This window comes from Prunus avium, chromosome 2 (assembly GCF_965620075.1).
Source record: "Prunus avium chromosome 2, drPruAviu1.hap1.1, whole genome shotgun sequence".
NCBI lineage: Eukaryota > Viridiplantae > Streptophyta > Magnoliopsida > Rosales > Rosaceae > Prunus > Prunus avium.
In genome coordinates, this window is record NC_142285.1 from 32,699,494 (window position 1) to 32,712,434 (window position 12,941).

Below are 12,941 nucleotides of genomic sequence, written 5' to 3' on the forward strand. Positions count from 1 at the left end.
CTTAATGTAAACAAAACAGAAAATACCAAAGGTTTGAACAGGAGAATTTATGCGGAGCACATATGCAGGTTTCTAAATCATGTAAATAGCAGCAAAAGAAAATCTCAAACAATTGAACTCCAAGCCAATACAGGTCAGGGAATAAAAGAAATGGTGCAGGGGTGGATAACTTACTTTGTTCACAAAGAAAATATCAGTACAGAAATGGTTCTCAACTGTTAACTGCTTTAAATGTTTCACCGTAATAGGGGAAGTTGAGTACAAACTGAAACTTTGCAACAGAATAAACAAGCCATTTCGAGATATGACCTACACAGAGACCTGGAATAGATGACATTTTCAGCTCTGGTCAAAACCGGCAGCATTGTCCTGGGTAGGCATCAATCTTTCCTCAGTTCCATGTACTCATACCGAGTGCCATCAGCATTTAGAACGACAATTTCAAGCCTGTCACCCTGTAAAACATCCAGAATGCGTTAAAGAAAGAGGTGCAGATGAGCTTGATATAAAAATGGACAAATATGCAAAGGACCAAAAACTTACAGTGTATATATCTCTCTCTGTTGCTGATGCAAAAACAGTTTTAACCAAATCTATTGCCTCTGCTTCAGAAAGTGGTGTAACAGCATCCTGCACGTCATATATTGTAGAAAAGGTTAGTAACAAATAACCAATAAAATGAACCAATTGGATAAATTAGTAGAAATCAAAGTCAAGAGCAAACCACGGCGGGCAGTAAGAGAGGGCTAGGCGACTTCAACTGATTATCTAAAAAGGGTATGATGAGTGTAGACCCAGAACCTTGGGAGCTATATCCAACCCTCTCATAGGAACCAACAGCATCATATGTGAAGACACAGCCCTTACCTATAGATTAAGAATTAAAATGACTTGTTAGCAGAAAGAGTCTCAACAGACAGCCAAAGCTTCTAAACTCTAATATTTACCTTCACTATCTAAACCACCCAAAACATTGAAAGCATAGTAGGGAAAGAAGCGTTTGTAGTAAAGAGTGTTGGAAAGTAGTTGAGCCATTGCAGGGCAGCTCATTTGTTTGTTATGTTGATGCTGATAGATCTGGGAAAATTTGACAAAAAGAAAAGCCATCAGTTCCAGAACATACCTCAATTTATTTTGTGTCAAATAAATACAGCCTATTTATGATTGCAAACATCCAAACACCATTTGATAAAAAGAGTACATGAAAAAAGAAAAGTATTGGAATAGGTGTTTAAAAAGAAAAGTATTGGAATAGGTGTTTAAAGCTTCACCAAGTGCTTAGCAGCCAAATGCTTTTGCAAAGCTTTCACATCAGCTTGAAAACCAGACGAGGCTAATACAGCTTTGTCTGCTCTGCAAGTTCAGAAGACAAAACAATACATAAGACCCAACATCATCATATCGGAACTCTGATGAACAACAGAAACTCTCTCTTCATCTACATAAAAGATTGCTGCATTATATCAGCAAGATGACTTTAAAGGGCTGATGTAAGCTATCAAGTATCTTCTGTCGTTCATTAAGAACATCAACTATCATCACATCTCTATCAACAATAATTTAACCTTGAATCAAACAAACTAAGCTCATGTCCATGGTGAAAAAAAAACACTGAGCAGGCTTTGTTCTAAGTAACTAAAAATGATAACAAAAATGTTTTTTTGCTTCATAACTTGAAACAACCCAGTCAACCAATTTATTATGTTTCTAACAGCTTTAAATCCTAAATGATATCAATTTACAGGAACATCCTACTGGAGCAAGTGATCATTAGTTGAAGCAGATACTAGTCACAACTAAAGTGATGCTCATACGGATTGCTCAAAATGCCAAATGTACAACCCAATTGCAATTGATGATTTATGCCTCCTCTCTAACTTTGTTTCCTAAACTTAAACCCCCTCTGGGAAACATAAATATATCAATTTTAAAAGTTATTTGGAAACTATTAATTTAGATATTACTATTGATCCACCATCGTAGCTTCTCTATGAAACACAATACCTGATCATAAAAATGATTAGCAGTAAAACTGCAAGCATTTCAAGAAAAACCCCCGTAATAAAGGGTACATTTCCAAGGTTATGAACTAAATAATGCCATAAACTAAATCCAATGTGCCTGCCCAAAAACCAACTAGCTTTATTTTTTTTGGTTAAATAGCTGAGACATAATGAAAATAAAATCTAACCCCAGTGATAATTAGAATATACCCAAACCAGAAGCGAAATAAAACCAGAGAAAACCTAAAAATGCAAAAAGAAAAAAGAAAAAAACCCTAAAAGCAGTTGCTCAGATACAGCAAAAGACAGCCTTTAATAATCAAGACTTTAACTCTCCAACACACACAGAGAAATATATACATATATACGTATATTGAAATTTCTGAAAAAACTCTGATATATGTAAGAGGGTTTTAAGGGTGAGTACAATTTGCAGATCTTAGAATAGTCGCGGGTGAGAATACTGTAACCAGTCGACATCCGAGTATCGGCCGCAATCACACAGTAATTGGCTCCCGCAATAGCGACACAGGATCTGCGATCATCACAGAAACGAAAAAATCCCCACAAAGAAAAAAGGAAAAACAATCATTAATTAGTATATATGCAGAAATACATGAATAGATACGTTTACACAAAGAGAGGGAAAGAGACAGTACCCGCCATTGTTGTCGTAGGGGGACCAGTTAGCATGCTGCTTGGTCATGGTGAATCCGTCTGGGTCAGTGAGAGAGAGAGAGAGAGATGAGCAAATTTAGGGCGTGGAGCTGGAGCAAAAGTGCAAAGTGAGCTCCAGGTTCGCCTTCTTCAATTTTATTCTCTCAGATCGCTCGGTGTCTTTTGCTTCAAGAAATAAATGGGGTTACGACGTCGTTTGGAAAATGAGGGATAGTGAAGCCCATATCATATAAATTGGACCTAGCTTGGACCGGGCTGTAAATTCTGTTCACAAATAAAACTTTTAGGGCCCGTTTGTTGATGCTACAATGAGGGGTTTAATCCAGCCTAATCTTTTCGACCCAGGTAGAGCCGAACGGCTATACTCTTTAAATATATTATATTTACACAGTATAACCGCACGGCTTTACTATTCATTTAAAAAAACCCAAGTATAGCCGCTCGGCTATACTATTTGTTAAAAAAATTAAATAAAAAAACCTCACAGTATATCACACCATTCCTAACCTCCCATTCACTTTCATTCAAAACCCAGAACAGCTCTCTCTTCTTTGGCACATTTACTTCAACAATTCACAACTACAGAACCCAGCCACCGCCATTTTCATTCAAAACTCGGACTAACTCTCAATTCTTTAGCGGTAACAATGCCCGCGAAGCCATTGCCGCGATTCGACGTGGAATGGTACTCTTTAGGCATGTAAAATCTGTTCCTTGTTACAGTAGTCAATGTTGTTTTCTAAATTTCTCTTGGCATTTGACATGTTCTTATAGTTTGGCATTAAAAGTTTACAACTTTGTTATTTGTTAAGGGTGATGTTTCAGGGTCTGTAGCAGAATTTGATTAGGCAATGGAGTTGGATCCTCGCCAACAGGCATGTAAGTCTAGTTCTAGTTCTTGATAATTGCTTCTTCTTTTTTTTGTGGTTTTTGGGATATTGAAACTCACTTATATGGGACTAGTGAAGCAAGGGAAGGATTTCCTGAGGCAAGTTAAACAATCATTTCCTATAGGAAGGTTTCTGATCCAGAAGGTTTTTATTTTTTTTATTTATCTGAGGAAGATGATGGATGAAGTTAAACTAGGTTTTGAGCTTTAACTTTGAGCTAGTTACTTTTGGCCATATGTAGGAGCAAACATAACCAAGTTTGTTTATGAGTGAGTGTGTAATTCTAGCCAACACCTTTTTAAGTGATTTTTACTTTCATGTATTAAAAAATAAAAAAGGGACAATAGAGACTCAAGTATTAGCGTAATAATAATGGATAATACTCTAAACTACTCATATCGATAAATGAAAATCAGGTAAAAAAATTAATTTTTTAAATTTAAAAATAAAAAAATAAAAAAAAAGACCCCAGTATAGCCGCACAGCTCCCTCTTCTTTGACAATGTATGACATTTCCATTTTAATTTATTTCGAATCTTTAATCTTTAATTTTGTGGTCAGTTGAATATTGATAACTTTATATGATTGCTGGAAGCTCGCCACTAGTCAGTCAGCTACGAACCATTCAACGTTTGACTCATTAATTTTGATTAAAACATACAATTTTATAGAGCATATAATTATTTTTTTATTTATCAGAAAATTGGAAGTATATATATATATATATTCTAAATAATAGCAAAATAAATAATAGAGGTAGCCAAAGCATAGTAGAACTCCAAATACTGGTTGGCGTCAACAGAAGCTGGTTTCGGACTGCAAAGAAAACAACAAAGGCTTATTTAAATTTATTTTTGTGAGAAAGGCCAGAAACTGAGAGAAGACCAAAGCGCAGAAAACAAGAACACAGACGAACGCACAAAAAGGGGAGAAAACAAACAGAGAGATACACGCACTGAGAGAGTGAGAGAGAGAGAGAGAGAGAGAGAGGTGATCGGTTATGGAGATGCTGTGGACATGGCTGTTGAGTTTCTTCTTCATTCTAGCTCTTTTATGCATTCTGGGTTATCAGGTAATTCTTTCTTAATTGTATGCCCTTTTGTTTTTCAAAACATGCATCAAGTTCTATAGGCTTATAGCAGTGTTGAATGCTTGATTCACAGCCTAGGCCCATCTGGGTTTGTAATTTTATGTTTATAATATAATGGGTTTATTTATTTTTCAAATCAAGTATCTGTTCGCATATGGTTTTCGGAATTTTCATAAACTTTTTCCATGAATTTAGAGCTTTTTTTTCTCTCTTTGAACACAAAAGATTTTTTTTCGTTTTTGCAAGACTTGGTTTTTTGATTTGTTCTTTTGACAGTTCCCAAACTCTGTTTCCCTTTATGTAAAGAAAGTATGTTATAGAGACCCCGGTTGGGTTTTTTTTTTGCAAAATTTGTAGAAAGGTTTTACCTTTTGTTGCTAAATTTGTAAATAAATAAAAAAGCGCTTGAATTTGTAGTCATGCATCCCAATTCTATGTTTAAATTCTTATGCAGAACAACCTGAGTTTGTAAAACAAATAAAATATGCATAAGCTTATTGATAATGAAAAGAATACTGTCTAAATTTTTTGCAGAAATCTAGTTAATGAAGGTGAACTTGTTTTTGGCCTAAAGTGACCGTCAGGCCTATTTTTGTATAGTAGAACTGCTCCTACAAGCCATAGATAGTTAAATCACAGAAATGGTCTTACATTGTCTGGTGAATCTGGTTATTTAGAAGTGGTTCTTGAAATGCTTAGATATATGACCACTGCAAATGTTGAATGCAGCTTGTGTGCTTGGTGGACCTCGAATTCGATTACATCAACCCATATGATTCATCATCTCGGATAAACAATGTTATTTTGCCAGAATTTATTATTCAAGGAGTTTTGTGCCTCATTCTTCTTATAGCGCGACATTGGTTTATGCTTTTATTGGCTCTGCCGCACCTATATTATAATGTGAATTTGTAAGTTTCTTTCTTATCCATTACTCAAATATTGCTGTGTCTAGAATTATATAAATCATGACCTCTGTGTAATTTGTATGGTGCAGTGTAAACAAATTACTTATGAATATAGAGTGAGCTTATTTGACACCAATATGATACTTCAATCCCATCTAATCTCGTCACTCATGGTGGTTATAAAGAAAATTCATATTTTGGAGAAGTACTGTGAGAGAATGGTCGTCACTTGAATAGGATTATAGTATAACTTTGTCAACTGAATACTGTGAGAGAATGGTTGTTACAATCAAATGACTGTAGCATTCTGGTTTGTCTCTGTAACCTGGTTTACATGTGATTAACTAGTTGGGATAAGAAATTTATACTCTACTATAATTTGGTTTTATTGTCATGGATATATGGCCAAGTTATCAACTTGGAATACTTTTGGTGAAATCTGGATCTTTAGAAGTCTTAGTTCTAATATGAAAGAATTACATTGAAGGCTGACTACTCGTATCTTTTATGCATTTTCTTTTTCTAGGATAATTTTGATCCTTACCATGATGTGCCAATTGACTGCGAGGCAGTTTGGGAATTTCGTAATCTGCTTTAACAAAATATCACATTTCACCAGATAACAAAAATTGTTGCTTTTAAATATCCTTACTCCACCGCAATGTCCATCCTCTCTCTGCGCCCTCCCTCCCTCTCTCCATTTGTGTGTGTGTTGAACAGAGCCTATGCAATTTATAGGCTATTAGGCACATACCAAGATGCTAGTACTTAACTAAATGCACAATGGTGTCTGGGAGGCAGCATGTTAGATTATACTTTGCATTACAAATTATATTGAATGCTTTAGGAGGTTATACAGATATTCCTGTATGCACTGTATTTTTCGTTATCTTTTAATGAAACATGTAAAGTCAAACTTGGAAGTGTCTAATGTGTAAGTTTTAGAGAGCAGAAGTTCTTTTTGTTCTTTAAAGCTCAAGAACAATTGATCAAGAACAGAATTGTATTGCTTTTTATGATTAGAAGAAGAATAATTTCATTCAGCAAACCTCCTTAGGTACAATAATTTCTGATATGATCTGTATGATCAGGTACATGACGGGACGACACTTGGTAGATGTGACTGAGATATATAACCAGCTGAGCTGGGAGAAAAAGAAACGGTTTTTCAAGATTGGCTATCTTTTGGTCCTATTCATCCTTTCTCTATTCTGGTATTGTGATAAGAATGTTGTCACAGCCTTAGTAAAGTGTTTTTTTTTCTCTTTTTAAGCACTTGGGTGAAATTAAATGTTCCTTTCATGTAAATGTTATTTAGGTTGCTTTGGAGCATTGGAGATGAATATGATTAACCAGGTATTCTTGCTCCCACCAAGCCTGCACACTGTAAGTTTATGTTACTCTTTAATTGCTGTTATGTGTTGCAGTTGAGAACCATACATAAGTTAGGCCATTATGTTTGTTTGCATGTTGCAAGTCAATTATTTATACTCGAGTCTTTAGGAAGGAAGCAGTGGATATTGTATGATCATCTTATTTGGTCATATATGTCGTGTCCGTTTCACCAAACCATAATTCTAAATTTCCCAAGTAAGCAATCTTTTTATATTTAGGTCAACATTGTAATCTCTTATTTTGTAAAAGTCAACTTTTGTTATCAAATGCATGTCGTGTATTGAGCTTTCCTTGGTTGGTGTGGCCTTGGTATCAGGTACGTCATTTTTCCAGGATGATACTAATTACTTTGGCTAATTCCAGGTTTCTATGGTGGAGCCCGAGAGACGGACATGAGTAGATATGAATCAGGACTTGTGCAAATTCAGCTCGGTTTCAGCACCTGATTTGTCATTTAATTTTCTGTGTTTGTAGTGTCACAGATGCTCTACTTATATGTATGCATATGCTTGCATTCGTCCCATTTTATCCATAAATTTTCTCTGATCACAATGTGAAGCAGCATAAGCTAGAAGTGGTTGCACATGGTCCTGCCCTATATTCCTTCAACAGTTCCATTCTAATTTGCAATGCGATCAATTTTCTTCCCTCTTATTTGCACACTAAAAACAAGTCGGCAAAGGACCTTTGTCCTCACCTTGTCACGGCCTCTTGTATATAAAAAGTTTTATTTAGTTTCACTATCAAATTAGACCCTGCTAATATCACAATTAGAATGCAAGTAGTTGTACCTTATCCGTGAACAAATATTTTCTTTACTGCTATGCTTCCAGATGTTTTCACTGTTTCGTAAAGTTGAGTATTACGAATTTAGGTGGATCTTGTGTACTCATTCATGGATTAATTATTACTCACAAGTGCACAAGGTCAATTGTAATATAGTATGGCAAATACGAAGTCATTCCCACGAGGATTGAGTTCAACTTCCAATTAGTCTAACCTAATTTACTTCACAAAATACTTTAACTACTCTAATTATAAAAACAAAAAAATTAAACATGTAGCATACTCATGTAAACACAAAAGGGTTTTTTGAATGAATGATTTAATGAACAACGAAATTAAAAGACAAAACAAATAGAAAGTCACGAAACACAAGGATGAGAAATTCAAATCGATAAAAGCACTAGGACAATGAATTCACCACTAGTAATCCGATCTAGTCTCTTATTCACCTACCTATTAACTAACCATTTGATGTCGCCGCTTCATTTTCTTGTTTCATGAATTACCCCTCATATATTCCTACATGCAATTCGCCTATGGTATTTAGGTCAAATATCAACACATATAAACTCATTAAGATCAATGAAAACCTCCGACAAGCATGTAAACCCTAGGAGTATGGTATTTACCCTAGACGAATTACAAATCCTAATCACAAGAAGCAAGCCTCAAATTAAGTATGGTATTTACTCTAATTTGCATCCGATTAACTCAAATAAAAGTCTAGATTGTGATCAAGCATCAAGATAATCAATCAAGTTATTAAGCATAGTGATTAAGAATCCAACATCAAACGGCAATCAATAGATAGGTAAAATAAGAAAACTAGATTATCATACTAGGTCTACATCATGCCCTAGCAAAAGAAAATTAGTTACACATTGTTGAGGCCCAAAAAGTCACGACAAGCCCAAAAGCATTTAAAGCCCAAAATGACGTACGTAATAGGGAATAAATTGGTCATGAATTAATTCCAATTATATTTTTGGGAATTAATTCAGCAAAATAAATATATACACAAGCTTTTATACAAATTCTAATAGCATCCATGTCATGCCAAAAACCTATTCCTTTAAATTCCGATATGTCACTAAGCTCAATCACAAAAACCCAAGTCACTGTAACACATGCCCAAGCATTCCAAGCACATGCCAAATAATTCCATGTCACGCTAATACATTTTCCTATGCCAATCACCTAACAAGCTCATATGAACCCAAGTCATGTGATTTACGGGGCTTACCCGAGGGATTGTGGTGTGGAAGGATACGGAGGTCCACAAGACCCACGAAAGCTCTTGGATAATGGAGACTTTGGGCTAGCTACTTGGGAGCACCAACGTCCAAATCCGTTACTTGGAGTTCTCCAATGTGGGTGAGCAAATGAGATATTCTTCAAGCACTTCATTCTACGCATAAGAAAGAGTCATTTTCCAATGCTTGACTTCACCTGCTGGAAATAAGAATGTCCCAATGCTCCCTATTACCAGCTGGAAACAAGCCAATTCCAACACTTCCTTTTACCCATAGGAAATAGTCATTTTTCAATGCCTAGCTTTACCTGCTGGAAATAAGAATGTCATAATGCTCTCTTTTACCCATTGAAAATAGACTAGCTCCAACACTTCCTTTTACCTATTGGAAACCAAAGAGAGCATTCACCTTCTATACATTGGGAGGCATTGCCCAGGCAAAACCAACTCCTCTTGGTTGCTGCAAGCCTCTCAACAACCATGAGAACTCACTCACCTTTCTCTTAACTGCTGCAAGCATCCAGTGACCATCGACCCATTCTCTTGGCTGCTGCAGGCTCCCAACAGCCATCACAACCATGTCTCCTACTTTCTCATCCTTAAAATCCTTAATCTTCTCCATAAAGCCTCACCTCAAGCATAAGCCCAAGCTACTCCTTCATCCTCCCACCTCTAGAACTCATAAATCTCTCTAAAATCATAGTCACAAACACCATAGCCTTTAAAGTCTTAAGCTTTTCTTTCCTCAGCCATGCTCTTTGAAACCCTATTCATTTGATTGCTATAAGCATCCCAACAACCATCACAGCAAAACAATCAAACCACCATAGCCATAGCTTCAAACAATAAATTCTCAACACCCAAACTCAAGCATATCAAACACCAAGCCAAGCACAAACATTCTCATTTGCTAAACTTGTGGGTCTTTAGTTCCCACACTCCAAGCTCTTATGCCAAGCTCATATAACCTCAGTTCAACGTCAGCAAATCATCTTCACCCATTTTCAAAGCTACAAAACGTCAACACAAAACATGTAGCCGCTGGAAGAACAACAAAGTGCTCTCCTAGGACTTGCTTCTCCTTCGGGATGCTTTGGGCCTAGTTCTCGCTAACTCAGAAAAATGGGCAAAGAAGGCCTGATTCACCACTTTATGATGGTCCAAGAATGAATAAACTCGGACAAGCCTTCCGACAGAAAAAGACCCCAACACACATAATCATAGAATTCGACATAAACAAAAACATAAGGAAGAAACAATAAAACTTAGCCAATTGCGGTACTCTTCCAGGGTCTCCAATTTCTCCTAGTCACTGCGTCCTCCCAAAGGAATTGTTTCTCATGCTTAAATAAAACACCACACATCAATTCCTACCCTAGTTGGGCTTTTACAACAGCCCAAAAATAAAGAAAACCCTAATTAAAACATAAATCCAAAATGGGTAAGTAATTGACTCATCTTTCTACTTTGATTGGGATAACACGTTAGTTACTTTGCACGCACGTTTGGAATCATTCCTCCTCCAAGAAAATTCAGGAAAAATATGTAAATTGTAGGTCTTTGTCTTATCTTTCCAGCCATATATTGCACACCTTTAGGAAAATTAGAAAAGTCTTCAAATAATCATTCTTCCACAGCAACACAGTTTTGACAGGATTGCACCTTATGCTGACTTAACTTCAAAGACTGCTCTCATTGGCTGCTCCGAAAATTCTAGAAAAATTCCACACTTATCTTCAAGATCTTAGCTTTCATTTCCAACTGGTCTTGTACTAAAACTCCACCAAAAAGTTGTATTTCCGTTGAAAACCAATTACTTGCTCCAGAAAGCTGAAAAATTGAGAAAATAAAGTAATAAGTCCTTTTTAAATCAAATTCTCCAAAAAAAACTAAGTATAAGAGTACATAAATGTGTAAATTTATGGACTTATCAATTATGCCTCCTTATTTGGTTTAGGCAAGGAAGAAACTCCCTACAACCTATTTTCTTATCGAATACCTCTAAATTCGTATAATCGCTCACAAAAATCAAAAACCTTGTATGAATTTGAGTTTACAATTCGTCTCATCCTTTAATCACTCACAAAAATCAAAAGCCTCGTATAAGTTTGAGTTTACAATTCCTCTCATACTTACTTAGGGGGGTGTATCCAATTCTAACTTTTAAAGACTTTTTGTAAGTAAGTGACTTTTATAGAGTTGACAAATTCTTAATGACTTTTACATACTTTATAAAGTTAAGTGTATACTTTCATATACTTTTATCATAGAGTTTTACATACTTTTATCTACTTTTTTAAATATTTAATTATGAATAGTATTTATCTTTTTAATATTTATCATAGAGTAGTATAACCAAAAAAGAAATTACTTCTAATATTTATGTGTTGTATGGTGAATTAACTAGTCCGCATATGGAACAAGTAGCCAAAACAAAAACAATTGGATACAATTGTGTAAAAGCAAAGATAAGGGGTGTCATCAATATTATGGATTTAATTAGTTTTTAGTTTGTAGAGTTGGGTCTTTGGGAAGAAGGGACAGATTATCCGATTGCTGGAACGAAGTTGAGATCCTCAAGACCTTCTAGAAGTATACTCTGTTTGGGTGGGAGATACCAGTAAAGTGGCATGGTGATAGAGCCAAGCCAAATAACAGCACCAAAATGTGGGGTTAGCTATAAACCCCGGGATGCTAAGAGCTAAATTGCTGTTGGAGAATGTGGGTTTTGTAACAAAATCATATGTTCCTACAGATAGGCCTTAAAAATTGCCAATGGAGGCAAAAAAAATTTATGGAAGAAACCAATGCAGTCCCACCATAGCTCTTTTAGCACGTAGCAATTGTTTCAAGCATTAAAAAGAAAAGAAAAAAGCAAGAAACGGCTCATCATCATGACAATTCCCAGGACATATAATAGAAGCCAAAAACAAAATCAAATTGGCGGTGTAAGTAGGCCATCTCTTGATAGTACACCGACCAAAGAGGGAGGGGGTCTAGAGACCCAAACACGGTGGCACACACCCTCGCAATGGCCAAAGCTGCAGCATAATCGAATTCATTGATAAAGTCTTGGGTAAATTAGCAAGACTTTTGGTGTTAAGAATTAGGCTTAAAAGTATTGAAAAGTCATCCATTTAACAAAGTTTTCAAAAGTCATTAATTTTTTGGATACCACAAAACTTTTAAAGACTTTTTAAAATCACAATTGAATACCACTAAACTTTTAAAGCCTATTTAAAAGTTATAGTTGAATACCTCTAAATTCATATAATCGCTCACAAAAATCAAAAACCTTGTATAAATTTGAGTTTACAATGCGTCTCATACTTTAATCACTCACAAAAATCAGAAGCCTCGTATAAGTTTGAGTTTACAATTCTTCTCATACTTACGTAGACTCCACTCCACTAATGATCTGTTCGTTTCTATGAGATGAATATTCCTCTATTGCCCTAGAAACTTCCACATTGGCGTACACTTTTGCATCTAGTTGCAAAACGCAAAGAATATATGAAGTTAGCTAACGTTGACCCCGTTATGGTTAGCAACAATGGAAAATGGGTAGAAACAGTCCGTTCCCATTTTTTTTCTTTGACAATTTCCTCTGTTTTGTTGGTACGGTTCGGCTAGGTGTTTGCTAGGTTAGAATCTTCTATGATATTAAACGTAATTATTACTAAAAAGGAAAATAAATAAATAAATGATGAAATTAATTACCTGATTTTACTTCGAGTCAGGCTTAAGATTTGGTTAAAAGGGTAGAAATTGACACTTCAAATCATATTCCTATACTATAGATACTCCAAACTGTGCGAAGCAGAGACCCTATATGCTTAGCAGAATGAAAATCAAGAAAGTATTTTTCGTCACAAAGGAGTCTAAAGAGTGAAGGAACGATTCGAACTCTTGGCTCGCAACCACAAGAGCTACAAGTCC

At 35.7% G+C, this 12,941-nt stretch overlaps 2 protein-coding genes across 3 annotated transcripts; one reads left to right on the plus strand and one right to left on the minus strand.

Moving 5' to 3' along the window:
• Window positions 1-142: 142 nt before the first annotated feature.
• Window positions 143-2,825, minus strand: PBF1 (N-terminal nucleophile aminohydrolases (Ntn hydrolases) superfamily protein). Its single transcript, XM_021970220.2, has 7 exons — window positions 2,663-2,825; window positions 2,431-2,538; window positions 1,272-1,353; window positions 948-1,077; window positions 725-867; window positions 544-630; window positions 143-455 (listed from the first exon to the last, which is right to left on the minus strand). Exons 1-7 carry the CDS (start codon window positions 2,707-2,709, stop codon window positions 381-383), a joined length of 672 nt encoding a protein of 223 aa, XP_021825912.1. The 5' UTR covers window positions 2,710-2,825; the 3' UTR covers window positions 143-380.
• Window positions 2,826-3,528: 703 nt separating this feature from the next.
• LOC110766957 (protein cornichon homolog 4) lies at window positions 3,529-7,611 on the plus strand. 2 transcript variants are annotated; one of them, XM_021970381.2, is made up of 6 exons: window positions 3,529-3,560; window positions 4,437-4,643; window positions 5,391-5,572; window positions 6,661-6,783; window positions 6,888-6,955; window positions 7,328-7,611. In XM_021970381.2, the coding sequence occupies exons 2-5, from the start codon at window positions 4,572-4,574 to the stop codon at window positions 6,919-6,921; spliced, it is 411 nt and encodes a 136-aa protein (XP_021826073.1). In that variant the 5' UTR covers window positions 3,529-3,560; window positions 4,437-4,571; the 3' UTR covers window positions 6,922-6,955; window positions 7,328-7,611. The 2 variants fall into 2 exon arrangements, with proteins under 2 accessions (XP_021826073.1, XP_021826081.1); XM_021970389.2 differs by lacking the exon at window positions 3,529-3,560 and having other exon boundaries at window positions 4,323-4,643; window positions 6,888-6,925.
• Window positions 7,612-12,941: the final 5,330 nt, after the last annotated feature.

Bases quoted from the DNA above. Each gene is read 5' to 3' on its own strand.
- PBF1 (XM_021970220.2), bottom strand. From the start codon at position 2,709: ATGACCAAGCAGCATGCTAACTGGTCCCCCTACGACAACAATGGCGG. The intron at 1,354-2,430 runs GTACTCACCCTT...CTGAACTTGCAG, and splicing joins TATTCTAAGATCTGCAAATT to AGCAGACAAAGCTGTATTAG. The intron at 1,078-1,271 runs GTGAAGCTTTAA...AAATTTTCCCAG, and splicing joins ATTTGGCTGCTAAGCACTTG to ATCTATCAGCATCAACATAA.
- LOC110766957 (XM_021970381.2), top strand. From the start codon at position 4,572: ATGGAGATGCTGTGGACATGGCTGTTGAGTTTCTTCTTCATTCTAGCT. The intron at 4,644-5,390 runs GTAATTCTTTCT...TGTTGAATGCAG, and splicing joins TATGCATTCTGGGTTATCAG to CTTGTGTGCTTGGTGGACCT. The intron at 5,573-6,660 runs GTAAGTTTCTTT...CTGTATGATCAG, and splicing joins CTATATTATAATGTGAATTT to GTACATGACGGGACGACACT.